General features: G+C 53.6%; 1 protein-coding gene across 2 annotated transcripts in view; it reads right to left on the bottom strand.

Annotated features, from left to right (window-relative positions):
- Nucleotides 1-16,842, bottom strand: part of Vac14 (VAC14 component of PIKFYVE complex) — a 101,857-nt gene that overhangs the window by 44,218 nt on the left and 40,797 nt on the right. For both annotated transcript variants that reach the window (XM_026399290.2, XM_026399291.2), the window contains exon 13: nucleotides 6,235-6,391. In XM_026399290.2, the coding sequence (XP_026255075.2) occupies nucleotides 6,235-6,391 (157 nt within the window). The remainder of the gene's footprint in view (nucleotides 1-6,234; nucleotides 6,392-16,842) is intronic.

Below are 16,842 nucleotides of genomic sequence, written 5' to 3'. Positions count from 1 at the left end.
TCTCAGCCAGGGCTGCAGGCTGGGGAGGAGGGGCTGAGGTGGAGAGAGCTCGAACTCATCCAGGACTGTTAGTCCAGGAACGCTAGGCCTCTCAACTATGCTGATTTCCGCCTCACTGCAGCCTGCTCCTCCTGGGGGAGCTCAAGCGCCTTTACTGGCCCCTCCCGCCCACCTCTGGCTCTTGCTCATCCAGACACATGGCTCACAGTGCTCCTTCGGGGCTAGGTGCTGCACGTGCTTGAGGAAAGGGAGAGCTCAGGATCAGGGACAGCGGCTCAGGTTCCCAATTCAGAGCGTGCCTTTGATTGCCGAGTCCAAGAATCTAAGAGGCTGTGCTTAGGTGGCATAAGTGACAGCACAGTCTTGTAGGCACATGGGAGAGTGAGTGAGTTGCTCTGGTGGGACCAGCAGGCAGAGGAGGAGAGGGGCCAAGGAGAGTGGGTTTCCATTCCCTGATCCTGTGGAGGATGGGGTTGTGAAGAAGTGCACAGCCCCTCAGCTGAACAGATCTGCCTTCAATTTCTGGTGCGGGCAAGCAAGGAGCCTGCTGGGCTCTGGCAGGAAGTTCACGTGACCGGCTGGCTGCCCAGGGGCACACAGATGCTGTTGGGAGCCCTCAGTATACACAACCAGGCTGGTGGGGTGGTGGCTGGGGAGCCAGCCCTACAGATGCTGCTAAGTGAAACCTGATGTGGCGACATGAGAATCTGCAGAACGTCTCACAAACAACCTTCCCTGGGATGTTTTGGATCGAGTTTTGTGGCTATGACGTGAAGGAACCTCACATGTCAGGATAAAAATAGCTCTGGCCTCAATACACAACACGAGCCACAGTTCAACAGAACCAGATGCAAACACATTAGTCGCCCGGCTCAGGCTCAGCAAGGTCCCTGCTCCATTCTCCACCCTCCCTCCCTGCTGGGGTCGGGGCCATGTGCCTGGGCAGCCCCAGTGAGTGGGCATCAGGATCTGTTGCCCTGAGAATGCAGGGGAAGGGCCAGTGGCTGCTTGGAGCACCTGGGAGTTCAAGGGATCAGACCAGATCCAGGTCCTGTCACTGACCAGCAGGGTGGCAGAAGCCGTGACACCTTCTCTGAGGCTGCTTTCTCATCTGTGAGCCATCACAGGGATAAGGAGCACAGCACGACCGGGAGACTGGTATGGGACTGTGAGGGACAGGGCAGAGAAGGGGCAGCTTCCCCAAAGACCAAGTGGCTGGGAGAAAGGGAGGCCAAGTGCGGTCTTGGGTGTGTGTGGCATTTGCTGAATTACAGGGTACAAACCCTATGTCTGCACAGTCAAAAGACGCAGCACCAACAGGACTCCAGGGACTTGATCTAGAAGGTGATCACTTTCTTCTCTGTGGGCTAGCTCTGCTGAGGTCAGTGAGGACAGGAGCATGGGGGGCCTCACTCACGTTCAAGGTCTTGCAGCTGCTTGGCTCAGAGTAAGATGGGAAACACAGTGGGCCAGGGAGAGGTTTCTAGCTTAAAGGGCAGTGGAGTGCCTATATAGCAGTCTGCCACCAGGAAATGGCTGCTACTGCTACAGATCGAGGGCTGGGGCCAAGGGTAGCACTGGATGGAGGGCGAGGGGGCAGCTAGGGAAGCCTCAGACCAGTCAACAGGAAGGGGCCTGGGTCACAGGCTTGGCAGCCAGGGCATGAGGGGACACCTTCCTGGGCAGTGGTGCTGGGGAACCTCCTCTCGTAGCTGGTGAGGTGTCTGCCTTCCCTCATTTTAATGAACTCCAAAAAGAGGGTGCTGACCTGTGCTGAGCACCTGTGACTTGAGTAGGGCACCCAAATCACCTGGTGAGCCTGGTAAAATAAGCCTCTGGGAAGCGGGGGTGGCCGGACTGTTTGCATTTCTGAAGAGTCCGGACCACTGGGGAGCAACCGAGAAGCAGGGGTGTAAGAGGTCACAGCCAGGAGGAGACAGGTGCCAACTCTACCACCCACCCAGGCAAGTAAGAGCGAGTTGGTACACAGCCTTTGTGGGAGGACCACTGGAGCTGGCCCAAGCACTCGGGAGATCTCGTAACACACAGGGCAGAAGCCAAAGCTGCCTCGGCGCAGAGTGCTTGTCTAGCCCTGTCTACGTGGATGTTCCCAGAGCCCTAAAGCAACCCACTGCTGGGGAGGTAGTGTTGGGGAGGACACTTGCCTGAGTTCACAGGGCACAGGTGGGAGATCTGGAACACAGCTAGGTCCCTGCACCCACACCCTGCCTGCTGGGGCTGAAAGGTTGTATGGGCAGAGGGCCTCTGAGGCTCGAAGAGCAATGGCAAGTCTGGGAGATGATGTGCTGTGGCCACAGCAAGTGGAGGGGACAGCAGAAGAGGAAATGAGGTGCTGCACAGTCTAAGACCAGGATGGGGGGAGGTCCCTGAAGTGGCTGTGAGGAGAGGAGTGACTCCCCAAGGAATTAACTGCCAGACTGGGACCATGGGCTGGCACCCAGCCTAGCCCCAGACCACTGGCCCAGGTGCTCCTCCCCTCAGGCAGTGGAGGTCTCCACAGCTGGCGAGGGTGGGCTTCTGATTCTCCTCTGAGCGTGGGGTTAGGAGGCCTGACTCTCAGGTCAGGCTCCTGTCACAATCCTCAACTGAGGGAATGAGAAGAGTGCTGTTGCGACGAGTCAGGTGCTCACCCAGAGGAGCCACCCATGTGAAGTGTTTGGAACACAGCGAGGTCCCAGTGAGAGCACACCAGCACTGGGGACCACTGCTGTTACTGTTACTACTGCTATGGGGGGAAATGCCCCAAGATGACTTTCTGAATTTCTTCCAGAACTTATTCCTGCCTGGTAACAAGAAGATGCTACTGATAATTGGCAACACTGGCCTGGGCTACAAGAAATGAAACTGAAAGCAGAACATTTAATTTTTGCCCATTTTTAAAACTAGAGGTGGAAACGCCTTAGGCCAGTACACTGCCATGGTGTGGTTTTATCTGACCAAGAATGGCACCATGGCAGGCAGGACAATCAGAGAAGACTGGGGTTTCAGGGCAAACATCGGTCCTGGGGTGACCTTCAGCCCCAGATTGCCACACTACTGCTGTCCTTGCTCACAGATCCTGAGGCTGTCTTGGTCTTCCCAGGCCCAGCTGCACCCCCCCCCCCCCCCGGCAGCAGGGCTGTCCTGGCCCTGGAGGACAAAGACGACACTTATTCCAGATGCCTCTTTGGTCCTGCTAAGCTTTCTGTGCAGGCTCATGACCAGGGTGGGCCTGCAGGCCTGGTCATTATTCCACTTCCCCAGAGCCTTATAGGGTCTCTGTGAACTCCCCCTAAAAGGAGATGGGACAGAGAAGGAGCCTGAGCCACAGAAAACCAAGGGTTGGGAGACAGGCAAACATGGTGTCCCTCCACTATCTTTTCTTAGGGCTGGCCACCCAGGCAACCCCCCTATCACTCTTGAGGTAGCTTTTTGCTGGTGAGGAATGAGGGAAGTGGGGTGGGAGAGCTCAGACCCGGGCCTCTGCACTGGACGGAGAGATGCTAGTGCTAGGTCAGGCAAGAGGAAAATCCCAGGGGAGTGACTCTGCCTCCAGGGCGCTGGGGACCACTGCTACAGTGAATTTAGGCCAACACAGCAGCTGCCCAGGCATGTAATGGGTCCTGTTTCCCTACCACTACATGCGATCTGCGCCATTTGCGTTTACAGACCAGTGTGCAGGCAGGCAATTTGGTTCCTTGCAGGTGCCCTGACTTCATCTTTGCTAGGCTCCTGCCTCCTTTGCCTTCCAGAAAGTCCCTTTGTGGAAGGTGGGGTGATTTCCCCTTATGAGACACAGCCCTGCATTCTGTAAGTTCTCAGAGCGGTGTCCTGGAGAGTCAGAGGAAAGCAGAATTTAGACAGGAAGAGGGGATGGCCCTGCAGCCTCCGTCCACGTGCATGTCCACATGGAAACAGACAGAAGGACCCTGCGCACGTGGGAGAAGCACTCTGGTAAGAGTAGTCAGCAGAGGCATGAGTGTACATTTCCGGCATGCTTTCTGACCCAAACACCACCCCACACATCCTTGGCGCCGGGTGTGCGCCTCCCAGGGCAGCTGAGGTGAGAGAGGGGAAAGGGCATGCTAGCTTTCCACATTCTTTTATTACTGGTTTGACCCTGACCTTTTAAAATCATGGACCTGCTTGTAATCTCTGATGCCAGCTGTGGGCTCATGTGTGTATCTGCCTGGAGGCTCTCACAGCCTTGAAGCCCACACGTGGGGCACAGGGTCAGGGCTGGTGGCTCGAGTGCTGTGCATTCTTGGCTGCAGCACTTCCCTGGTGTTCTTTCCAGAATGGAACTTCTTCCCATCTGGCATACTTAGTTGTTTTTCTATGAATTCCAAGTGTGTGCCTGGCTGATGTGAGCCAGTCTGACGGCCTTGGCGGCCCAGGGCGAGTCCACTACCTCAGGCTTCTAAGAAGCCCTCTCTCTGATCTTGGCAGGGCCAGGAGATGGGGTTCAGGTCTCTTGGCTACAAAAGTCCCTTCAGCTCTTGTTCCCACATTGCTGCAGGGTCAGTTTTGTTGCCCTCAACACTCAACCCCAGCCCAGGGGCCTTAGCGGTTCCTGGACCATTTCTCCACTGGTAGAAACCCATGTCTCAACCTCTCTGTGACCAGGAGAAAGAGAAAACACACCTTACAGATGAGGGAACAGGTCACCGAGGCTCCTGGGAGATCCAGGTGTCCTGCCTTTGTTTGAAGCTCTGTTGCCTCACACAGGTTTCTGCTGCTGCCACACTGAGTAGGGGAGAAGATGGCGGGCACCTGTCTCCTGGAGAGGGAAGGCTGAGGGCTGATACAGCAACTACCATCCTGCCCTTGCTGCGATCCTTTCTCTAGGCAAGAGCCTCCTGGTCCCCTCCCCGTCTCAGTGTCTCCCTACTCCCTGCTCTGTGTTCTCACACTTGACCTCTGGCATCTTTGCCATCTATCCCAGGGCCTCCAGGTTGGCTCCCACTGGCTGACCTGGGACACAGGATTGAGCATCAATTCCTATGACAAGGGACAGGGAGTGGGAGCCCCCACAGGGGTTCCGGGGTCAGCATGAGGGAGCTGTTTCCCTGACCATGGCAGCTGACTACAGAGGAAACCAGGCTCATGAGCAAGGAAATGACAGCATCCGGGGGAAGTGGGAGAGCGAAGCTGGGCTGCTGCTGGAGATCCTCACTCCTCTTCTAGCTTCAGGCAGCTTGAAGCCTGGGCTCCTACATGCCTTGTGCTGTAGCACTCAGGGAACCCATGGCTTTCTGTGTCACAGGGAGGAGGTCTTTGGCCTTCTATGATCTGACCTGGCATGTCTGGGGTGCACGGAGGCATGTGGGGCTTTGGTGACACCCTAAACTTCTCTGGAACTGGGCCTGGTCTTTGTACCCAACGGGGCTGGGCCAGTTGGCACTAGGTGGGGCAGGTATTCTCTGGGTCTGGGACCAGTGGTCTGCAGGAGGGTAGCTGCCACTGACATGCTCCCGAAGCTGTTGGTGCCTGATGTATGGATATCAGGACCTGATGTATGGATGTCAAGAGTGACTCAAGAACAAAGACACACCAAGGCAGACTCCCAAGATTCACTAGGTACTTTCTTCTCATCTTGTATCCCTGGGGCATTTCCAGATAGTGTGGCTGAAGGGAGGTGTCTTCTGTGTGTGTGGGGAGGAGCTGGGTACTGAGTGGCACAGAGAGAAGAGATACCTGCTGTCTGAAAGAACAGGAAGGGTGAGCACTGGAATACCCAGGTCACCTCCACTTCTGAGGATGGCCAGGAAACAGCCAGTTGGGATTATCCTGTCTCTTCCCTGGGCTGCCTGCCATGCCAAGAGCTGTTCTGAGCTTCCCTGTGAAGGGAAAATGCCTTCCTAGTCTTCTGCCTGTGAGATCCAAGATCAAGGGCCCGACTCCTGCACAGCGAGACTCCTGCCCAGGTAGAGATGTTCAGTTGCCTCAGATGGTTTTGTGCTTACTCAGTGGCTCAAAAGCATCAAACGTGTAGGGAAATGAGAGAAAGGGGTTGCGAGGGTTTCTTGGTGTTGCTGGAATGTGAGCCAGAAGGCAGCAACAGGGTGAGGTCTGTCTGCCTTTGGAGGAAATGGAACACAGGTAGGAAACCTCGCACATCGGCAGAGCTTGGGGGCTCAAGAATGACAGCCCAAAGGCCCTTTAGTCCAGGAGGAGACCCAGCAATAGCATTTCATGGGTGTCTGAGGCTGGAATCCCCAAGGAAGTACTTACTGGGAGTATTTAGCAGGCTGGTTTTGCCGGAGGTGGGCACCTGAAGCTCTGAGTGGTTGATCTGGAGGTCAGGGCCATCGGGTTGGCCTGGGTCATCTGTCTGGCCTGCGGGGGAGGAAGCAATTTCTGCCAACACCTCCAGATCCTTCAGGACAACCTGGGAAAACAAGTGGAAGATGAGGGGTGAGCTCTCTTGTACAAGCTGAGCTGCTGTGGTGGAGGTGAAGTCAGAGAGAGCCCCTGGAAGACGTATGAGAAAGGGCCTGACGACAACTGGGCTTCTCGCCATTGTGAAAGCCACCAAGACCACGGCTAAGAAAGCACTCAGAAAAGTAATGAAGGAACGGACTGAACAGACCATGATGGCAGTGAATGAGGACTCTGGAGGAATCTGAGGCTGGTGAGTACTTTTCCCAAGAGCCCTTGCCTTGGGTCCCCAGGAGATGCAGGCCTCACTAGGGTGTATTATGCACAGTGTGTCTCGGCTGGGCTGTGTAAGGGGCTGATAGTGCCCTCCAGGCCATGTTCTGCTGACACAGCAGCCTCAGACCTGCCTACCCCTACCCACAGAACACATGTTACTGCAGAGGTGTCACTGGGCCACACAGATGCCAAAGGCCCTCCACACTTGGGGCATGACTATGGACTCAGGACTGGGGACTTTCTAACGTTCAGACAAGCTACCTTAAAAGTGTCCCTTCCTAGGCTGGGGTGGGAGATGTCTGCAGCCCTACCACTGCTCTGCATTAGGGCTGTACTGCATTCCTGCATCTGAGCCCTCTGCCTTTGGTAGGTGGATAGACGGCTAGACTGATCACTAGCAGACAGCACTCACAAGAGATCCAACTCCTACCTGCCCTTCCAAGCATCAGAATATGGGATTTTAGCTGCTCTCAGAACATTTTTCTTCACTGGGCCTGTGGAAAATGGATCCATGATGGCTGAAAAATGTGGCTGCTACACAGCAAAGTCAGATGGCAGGAGTGAGGGCTGCCCTCTGCCCAGGCTGAGAGCGTGGGAACCCTGGGTGTGTCCAGACACAGGCCCAGGGTCTCTGCTCCCATGGAGAAAGGAGCCTCAGAGAGACAGAGGGAACAGGGTGGGGTGAAGGAAGCAGACAGAACAGCAGTGATATGCAGCCCGGCAAGATGAGCAGACCTGGAACATGCACCTTGGCAGGCTGGGCAGAGGTCATGTACCCTGATGCCCAATTTCCCAAGCAAGTTGCTCCCCAAAGGTCAGGGAGGAGAAGTGAGATCAGGGACTCAGACAAGGGGGACAAGGGGGAGGGCGGGGAATGACTCACACAAAATTAAACAGTGAGGCAAGAATCAAGCCAAGAGTTCTCCCCAAAGTTAAACAGAGTTGCCACAGGTGTACTACCAACTCCAAGAGAACTGCACACATTCACACAGGAAATTCCATATAAACATTCACAGTAGATGTTATCCTTAAGAGCTAGGCAATGGAACAACTGAAAGGTCCATCTACCGATAAATGGATAAATGGAATGTGGCATATCCATCCTGCAGAATATTATTTGGCCATAAAAAGGAATGGCATTGACATATACTATAACAAGGAGGAACTTTGCAAACATTTGCTAAGTGAAAGAAGCCAGACAGAAAAGGCCACAAACTGCACGATGATTCCATTTATATGAAAAGTCCAGAATGGGCTAATCCAAGAAGACAGAAAGTGCATTGGTGGTTGCCAGTGGCTGGGAGAAGGAAGTCTGTGGAATGAGTGCTAACGGGTACAGGGTTTCTTTTGGGGCAATAAAGATGTTCTGGAATTAAGTAGTAGTGATAATTGTACAACCGTGTGGAAATACTACAAAACTTTGGTATGAAAAAAATAAAAATCAAGCCAAATCCCTAAACTGGCATCCTAATTCCTAATCCAATGGTACATATAAAACAATTTACTCTTGGTCTTCCCACCTGCCCAAAGTGGTGGGTCTTGCTGACACCACACTTTGATGGACATACTGACTCACAAGAGATGTCCTGCAGGGGCTTATTTCCACCAGAAACGATGCCTGGGAAGAACCAGCAGCACCTGAGAGCCTGGCCTTTGTGAGATTGTGTCCATCCTGAGTGGCTCTGGAGCCAGGCTGCAAGAGACAGGGAGGTCTGGTTCTTGGCCAGAATTAACGTTCTTACTAGTTATCTGTGTCACCTGATGCACTGCACACGAGGAACCTGAGGCTTGGAGATCATCAGCTTGAGGCAACAGTGAGTCTTCTTCAAATTCAGCTCTGGTTCCCAAACCTGAGCCCATTAATACTGCTACGCAGGGCTTTGTGGCCAAGACAGTCCTAACGTCCAGTCCTGACCCCGCCACTTAGCCTCCTGACCCTGGACCAGTGAACCCCATCACCCAGTCCTTCCCTTCCCAACATCTACTGAGCAGCTACTGTGGGCCAGTTCTGTGCTGGCTGCAGAGAAAGGGGTTAAGCATTTACTGATCATATAGCCAACGGATGGGAGCCAGCAACTCAGCCTGAGGGGAACTAGGAGCTTTGGAAGCATTTGAGCTTGGAATGAGGGCAGGGAGAAAGGCATTTGAAACATTCTCTAAGCCACTCATGAATGCAGGGAACAACATGGCAAATTCCAGGAAAATAAGCCTGTGGTCTATCTCCAGAATCAGCCATAGGGCTGGAGTACAGGGTATGGGCGGAAACCAGGCCAACCGGTGGTTGGCTAGGGGAGACTGTCATGAGTTTATTAGGATCCAAACAAAGGAGCCTGGACTTCTTTTTGCTGGTAATGAAGAATCTCAGTTTCCCCATATGGGCAAATGGACGTCTGACCTTTTAAGGCATCCTGAAGATTATAGCAGACACAGTTGCCCCTGTGTCTGAGGAGCCAACCACCTGTGGACTGAAAATATTAGGGGGAAAAATGTGTCTATACTGAACAAGTAGACTTTTTCCTTGTAGTTATTCCCTAAATAATACAGTATGGTGACCATTTACATAGTATTAGGTATTAAAAGTAATCTAGAGATGACTTTGAATATATGGACAAGGTATACAGATTATAGACAACTAATATGTTACTTGAACATCCTTGGATTTAGGTGTCCATGGAGACCCTGGAACTTGTCCCCTGTGGATACCGAGGGATGACTGCAAAGCACAAAGAGCAGGCACAAAGAAAGGCTGGCTTACCACTTCTATTATAGGAGTTTTGGTCCTACAGCCAAGCTGCTCAGTGGCCCTGGTTGGTGACCGAGCAGGAGTGCAGTGTAAACATGGAGGCTTCGGAAGAGAAAGCACCACCTCTGTACCACAGCCTCCAGGCCCATCCTCCCTCCCCACAGGAGAGCCCAGCTAGCAAAGCTGCATCCTTTACATTTTGAATTCTTTTATCTTAGAAAGTTTAACACCAAATGGCAAATGAATGCAAATTACACTTCAATTGCACAATTAAAGCCGGAAATGTTGTCTACAGGTTCCTTCAGTAATTCCAGCCACTCCTCTTGTGCTTACATATCAAATGGTTTTCTCTGGTCCCTGGGGCCTGGCAAAAAGCCCATACCTCTGCCTGGGGCAACACATACACATGCACACACACAGCGCCCTTCCTGTCCCTTAAATAAAGCAGGATCAGAGCAGTGTCACCTCACCTTCATTCTGCTAGAGCTGACAGGAAGGAAGAGGCTGCCTAAATAGAGAGCAAGGAATAGCTTAAGGTGGGCAGTGGGGAGCCACACAGAGGCTACGTGGTAGTTTTGACATCCAGCTCTGGCACCAATCAAGTCCAGCTGCTGGCCCATTCCCAGCTGATACACAAACCTGACTCACACTTTGAGGCTTTGATGCAAACAAATGCAGACCTACCCCAGGGCAGGAGAAGAGGCCCAGGTGAGAGGAAGGCCTCAACAGTAGGGGTTCTGGGAAAAGCAACAGAGACTATGGGGAGCCACCCTTCCAGCTGGATCTGGATTTGAGTCTCTGCCCAGGACAGGACTTTGGTGCTCCACCTACCTGGAGACCTTGCAAAGCTTGAAGTGTAGGTAGAATACTCTGGGATGAGTGATCACCACTAGGTGATCCTGGTGGCCTTGCTTTTACTGGGCACCCCTTCCAGGAAGGAGAAAGACCCCAGGAACTACAGACACTCTGTGGCTTGTCCTGCTTCGGCCTCTGGAAAAACAGATCCAGTCTTCCAGTGAGCAGGCTAGCTGGGCCCCTGCCCGTGGCTGGCCTGGAGTCCTGGCTCTGAGGATAGGGAATGGCTCAAAGAAAGCAGGAGGAAGCTGCACCAATTAGTATGCACTACACAGCGTTTTTGCAAAATGAATATAAAACACTTGCGCTTTCTTTTTGTGTAAGAGAAAGAAGAGGGGAAAAGAGAGGGAGGGAGGGAGGTTAGAAGAAAGCAATATTCTGCAGGAGCAGGAATGCCTGCCGTTTCCATGGCAGTGGGGAGCAGGGAGGGGGGTGGTAAGGACGGCCCATCAGCTGGTCCCTGGTTCTGGAGTGCAATGGGCTGGCACTGACTCTTCACTGGACTGTAGGGGTCAAGGTCAGGGGCAACTGGGTGGAGAGCTTCTGACAGTGGCTCTGAGGGGAAGTCTCAGGGGAGAGGGCTTCTTACTCTCTAGGGGGCAGGCAGCAAAAAGGAGAAGCCAGGGGTTCCTGAGATTTTATGCCAAAAGAGGGCAAATTTTTCCATAAGTGGAATCAACATCTAGGTGGGGCTGTGGCAGGCTGTCCCCCTCCTGTGTTCCAACAGTCAAGGACAGTTCTTTAGGACAGTGCTTTCCCCTTTTGCACTGGTCCAGCTGGCATCCACCTCCCAACACCTGCCTGCCCCAGCCAGGCCCTGGAAAACCACTGGGGACTAGAGGCTCCCTGCCCTCCCCTCCCTCACCCAGAGGTGCTGCGGCTTATTCATCTGCCATCCTGGGCCTAGCTGGAGGCTAGAGGCCAGTTTTGCAAGGCTAAGTCCCCAGGCTCAGAATTCCATCCTGTCTCCTACCAAGACTCCTGGACCTGAAGTCCCGGGCCAGTCACTCTGACCTGCCCCATGGGGCAGGAAATGAAAGATGAATGGTTGTGAATAACTTCTGCCAAAGGATGGGTGGAGAAAGAAGCCTCCTACTTCAAGGTACCTCCTAGCTTGAGGACATGCTTAGGGAGCTTTTGCACAAACCTCCACTGGCTGATGAGGCCCTAGATGTCATTTGGCTCAGCCTTCCAGCTCCCACAGAAGAAACCTGCAAGCTCGGCCCAATTCAGTCCTGGTCCAGGAGGAGGAATGTGCTGGTGGTGCTTGTGGGAAAGGTAAATTTAGGCTCCAGGCCCTGGAAGCTCTGGTGTGGCCACTGCCAAGGGCTATCTCATGCCTCTGTCCACTGTGGCGAGGTCACAGGGCCTTGCCTGAGATCTGGGTCAGGCTAGGCTGCTCCTTAGGCTGTGAAGTGGAGCTGATATGAAGTGTACAGGCAAGGCCAACCATTCCCAGAAGGCATTGGAGCTTTTTGCCTCCTCTGACACAGAAGCCTGCTGTGTCCTTCAGGAGGGTACTGCCCAGTGGGCCAGGCCTCCTCAGCCCCTAAGCACATACAGAATGGTTCCTGCTGCCCTGGGGCTTGGGAAACAAGCCAGAGTGTTCACCCTAGGAAGCCAGGTGGAAGGCCACAGGGGCCCCTGGAAAGCCAAGAAGTGAACGTCCAGAGGCACCTGCCCTGGCTCAGTAAACATGAGCTGGAGAAAGCAGCAACAGGCCTAGCCCTGACCTGGAAAAGGGGTGGCATTCTGAGAAAAACTGCTCCATAATGACTTCACAGCAACCCTGCCTTCCCCAACAAAGGGGAGCCAGATCCTGAGGAGGCATGTTCCTGCTGCCCTAAAGCTTCGGAAACCAGGTGCCTATCTCCTGTGGTAGGGGAGAGCCCAAGAGACGTGGGGCAGTCTGAGTGGGCTCAGCTAGCTCACTGACCAGCCAACCTCCTACTTATTCACCTTCTCATAAAATGTTTCTGGGCACCTACTATAGGCTGGACAGACCGTCTTCTCAGAGCATAGCCTAAGGTGCCATCATAAAGGGTGACCAGGGTCTGAGTGGACAGGGTGGGCTGGACATAAACAGAAGGGTTATGGTCCAGCCCTGAGGTGTAAGAGGAGGTGTATGCATGTGCATGTGGTGGGGGTGGGGGAGCAGGGGAAGGGGACTGAGAGAAAGAAACAAGGCTCTGAATGGAACAGCTTAGTGGAGATCTTGACCAAGTTCTGAAACTTCTCTGGGTCTCAGCTTCTTCTTAAGTGAAATGGGGAAAAGCACAGAGCCCACCTTGCCAGGGCTGCTGCGAAGACAGAGGAAGACTGCACCACAGCGTGCTGAGCCAGGGCTGGGATACAGCAGCTTTCTCTGTTAGCAGTCCCTGTCCTCACACACATTCTGGCCTGGCCCGTGTGCCCTGTGAACTGCACACAGGGAGCTGCCAGGGAAATGCAGGTGATTCAGCTTTGGCCATCTCCAGAGCCAGAGGAGAAACCAACATATGACTTGGAAGACATTTTGACTTCTGAAGGGTGATGGGGAGAGGGCATTAGGGTGGAGAGCTGCGGGGTATGGCCTTTAGCCTCCAAATTAGAGCTCACGCTAATCCACAACTGTGGCTATCAATCAGAGGTGTGCACCCCATTCTCCTGGGAGTTGGTAAATGTCAGCACCCAGCAACCAGGCCTGACTTGAGGGGACAAGTCAGGAAGTCCGGGGTAAGACCCACGCAGCTGGCTTTTCAAAGCTACAGAGGACTCTGGTACAGTGTGGGCTTTAGCTCCAGGTTGTTGGATAGGCCCCTCTAGGTGATATCACTTCCTGAATTCAAGGCCAGATGGGCTGTGTGGGTGGGACCAGGGCCAGGTAGCATGCTCAGCCCTGCAGGTAACTTGGCTCTAGAGCCTGGCTCTGTGAAAACCCCCACCCCCAGTCCCAGGGGAAGGCCATCATTGACAGGCTCCCCTTTTAGGTTTTCCTGCCTGCAGCCCCAGCCCTGGAAAAGGAGGCTCCCTTTCTGTTGTCTTCTAAGCCTAACCTCTGCCTCCACGAGGAACCAGGCAGTAGTCCACGGCTCCTACCCCACTCATACCAGTTACTATGCACAGCCTGGGAAGGATCCAGACAGACATAAACATAAAAACCCTCCTGGCACACAAACATGTCTTAATGAAGAGGGTGTTGATAGTTATTATGAGTTATTATGAGTCCCTCAGTTATTATGAGGGACTGACCACAGTTATTACAAGTCCCTCCTTTACTCTGGGGTGGCTGACAGGAGACTAAGAGAAAAGTGTGAAGAATGAGAAGCAGCAGAGGCCCTCTTGGCAGGTACAATCTGGGCCTGTCACCTTCCTGTTCCTCTCTCTGGCAACACTGCTGACGATTCATTTCAGAAGACCCAAGTCCTCCATTGCCCCTAGCAGTGGCTGTGGGGGTGCAGCTGTCGACAGCTTGGGCCTGGCTGGATCCAAGGAGGAAGGCCTAGGGATCGTGACTGTGTCCAGCATCTTGACCTTGCAGGCAGGTGACTCCTCTCCCTGCTCAGCACTCTCTCCTTGCAGGGTCAGCTGAGGGAAAACAGGGTCCAGTGCCCTGGCAGGTCTCTGGAGCTGTGGCAGGAGGAGGCCAGGGCTGTCCGGGCAGGCCCTGCTCACCTTCTCACATGGGCAGCCTCATTGCAAGGAGAATCAAGTTCTTTAGTCCTTGGGGTGGAGGTTTCACTTACTGAGTGATCTGATTTTAAAGAAATCTGCAGAACTGAGGCGGTAGTGAAGGGGTCGTTTTTGTTTGTTTTGAAGAGTGGATGGAATGAAAATTGGAGTGAAATAAAAACTGAGGCAGGGAACTGAGAAGGAAAAAAACAAGTCCCATTCTTAGGAAGACTACCCACTTTTCAGCAGGCAGCATTAGCATTCTAGGCAGTGGAGTTGGGACCACACAAATTCTGAGCTGGAAGGGAGCACCGACAACCCAGTTCAACCCCAGCATCTCAGGGAAGAAAACTGAGGGGAGATGTCCTGTAACTTGCCTGGGCCCACAGAGAGCAGATGGCGTGGGCCCAGAAGCCTCCCTCCTCCTCTTCCCCACCCCTCGGTGGTCCAGCCACTGGCCTAGCCCTGGCTGCAGGGAGACAGCTTCTGGCCTGAACCCTGGAGGGGTGCTGCCAGAAGGGGCCTCTAACTAATTGGAAGCCCCCAATTTTGGGAGAGACACTGGGATGGCCAATGTCCAACAGAAGGCCCTCCCTCTGGAAATGGGCAAGAGCAGCTGAGGTTGCTCTGAACCTCAGAGGACCAGAGCCTTTTACCCCATTCCTCCCAGCAGGCTCTCAGGTCTGGGCTTCCCCGGGGAGATTCACGTCGAAGTCCCTGTTGGCATGAAATAAATTCCTTTAAAGCAGGAAGACAAGCCCCCAGCCCAGGTGGGTGACTTATGAGACCCAAGGAAAGTCGAGGGAGCACTCAGGTGGACTGGGCAGGATAAGGGTGAGAAGGGAAGGAACACACTGGGAAGACGGAGCTGCTCCTCCCCTGAAATAGGGAAAGCTGAGGGCATCCTCGCCCCAGATCTGCTTAGGGCCCTGGGCTGCCCACCTGGAGCGGCAGCACAAGTGGCCATCACAGCATGACGCCAGAGCTGCTTCTCTTAAATGACTCCTGACCAGTTTCTTTCAGGCAACTTGCTTGGCCTGGTGCGCCCCCTCTCCTGAGGGCTGAGAACCCCTTCAGTTTTTCCACTCTATTTCTCCTGGGACCTGGACCACTGGAACAGATGAAATCCTCTGCCGCAGCCCCTGGATCAAACCATCCCTCAAGTATGGCCTCAGATGCAGCACAATTGCCCCCTGACCACTCATCCTGTGGGTGAGGAGCCAAGAGGCCAGGGAAGAGACCAGCTGGATAGGCCAAGATTTGCACCAAAGAGAAGAGCTGATGGCCCAAGACGCCCAGTTTCACTTCCCTTAGAACTTGGCCAAAGCTTGAGCAGCCTCAGGGTCCCCTGGGCACTTCTGAGACACCCCACTGGGTGGAGGATTGAGAAAGTTGTGGACTGCCCTGGACTGTGGTCCTTCACTGTATCCATAGGATGTTTTAAGCATCATAAGGAAAAAAAAAAAAAAGTCCTTTTTCAGAAGCCCTTAAGACACTCCCTAGACCTATGTCCCACTGTCCCTTTCCTCCTGGGTCCTGTGCCATACTGGGTGTGACAGTTGGCCTATGTTCTTCACATGGCTAGTTGTGAACATTGCCCTCAAAATCCTGCCTTCCAGAGTTTCCAGAAAGGTGGTCCTCTTGCTGCTTCTGCATCAGTCTCATCAGCCATAGTCCTCATCAGCAATTTCTCTTCATAGTGATTCTGAAGCTCAGGGAGGGGGCAAGGACACTGGCTCCACTTGGGTTGAAATCTCTTTTCTTAAAGTGTTAGGGACACCCCAGCTCTGAGATGCTGAGAGGATGCTGAGGGGCTGGTTTCCAGTGACAACTGGGCCCAGCGGGACTTGTCTCCTGGTCTGAATTTTGTTTCCGAAGAAGAGGCTGTGGCTGCAGAGGCCCTGAAGCAGCCTCTGCTGATGATGCCCTTTCTCCTCCTCCCCCTGGACCAGGGCAGCCAGCTGGAGCCCGTCCCCCTGTGAGTCAGGGGAGAGTCGCTGCGAAGATGCTGAACACAGGGATCCGAAGAAGTAGGCTGGCGCCGCTGCGCTCCTGCTCTGGGGGAGGGTGGGAAGGACATGGAGGGGCACTAGCCCAGATGCCCACTTTGTCCCCTGCTTGGCTTTCTAAGACCTGGAGATGAAATTCAAGTCCCTCAAACACCACTGTGCTCCTTAGGCCTTTCAAGACAGGAGAGAGTGGCCTCTATCCTGGCTTTCACTGCTTTCACTTTGGGCAGACATGGGGCCATCTTGCTGGTTGCAGTATGTGGCTCCTAGCCCTCTACAGAGATGACTGCCAGCATCAGAGGAGCCCTCTACTACCCTAGTTTATGCCTGCTGGATGAGCATTTGATGTCTATAATCTCACCTAATTAATCCAACCAACCTGAGAGGGAGGGCCCTTTAGTAGTCTCCCGTTATGGATAAGGAAACTGAGGCTCAGAGAGGCTAGGTCACTTGCTTGAGGTCAACCTATCATTAAGTGATAGAGCCGGGACTGAACTCCTGGACCAGCTAGCCCCAAACTCATGTTCTCAGCCACCAGGCTATACTACTACCTGGGGAAAGAGCACCATCAGAAAGGGATCATCCTAAATCATAGTGGAAATGCAAATACTGAGAGTTACCTTCATAACCAGTGAGTGAGACCCACAGAAAAGACCTGAGGCTTACTGGGATGTGGTGAGAGGCCAGTTACTCCCTAGGTGAACTTGTGAGGACAGATGGGTGGATGCAGCAGGCAGATCTGCTGGGTGCTTTATATTTCCTATGTGACCAGTAAGTAGCCTATAGGGCAGGTTAGACATCAGTATTCCCACTTTAGGGGTCCAGCAAGGTTAACTTTTCACTCAAGAACCCTGGTAAGGAAGGGCCAGAGCAAAGATTCTGTCCATGGTGTCCACATTCACTCAAAGAGGACAAATATCCTTCCAG

The sequence above is a fragment of the Urocitellus parryii genome, chromosome 15, assembly GCF_045843805.1.
Source record: "Urocitellus parryii isolate mUroPar1 chromosome 15, mUroPar1.hap1, whole genome shotgun sequence".
NCBI lineage: Eukaryota > Metazoa > Chordata > Mammalia > Rodentia > Sciuridae > Urocitellus > Urocitellus parryii.
The sequence above is the reverse complement of the archived record's forward strand: the minus strand, read 5'-3'. Positions and strand labels throughout refer to the sequence as shown.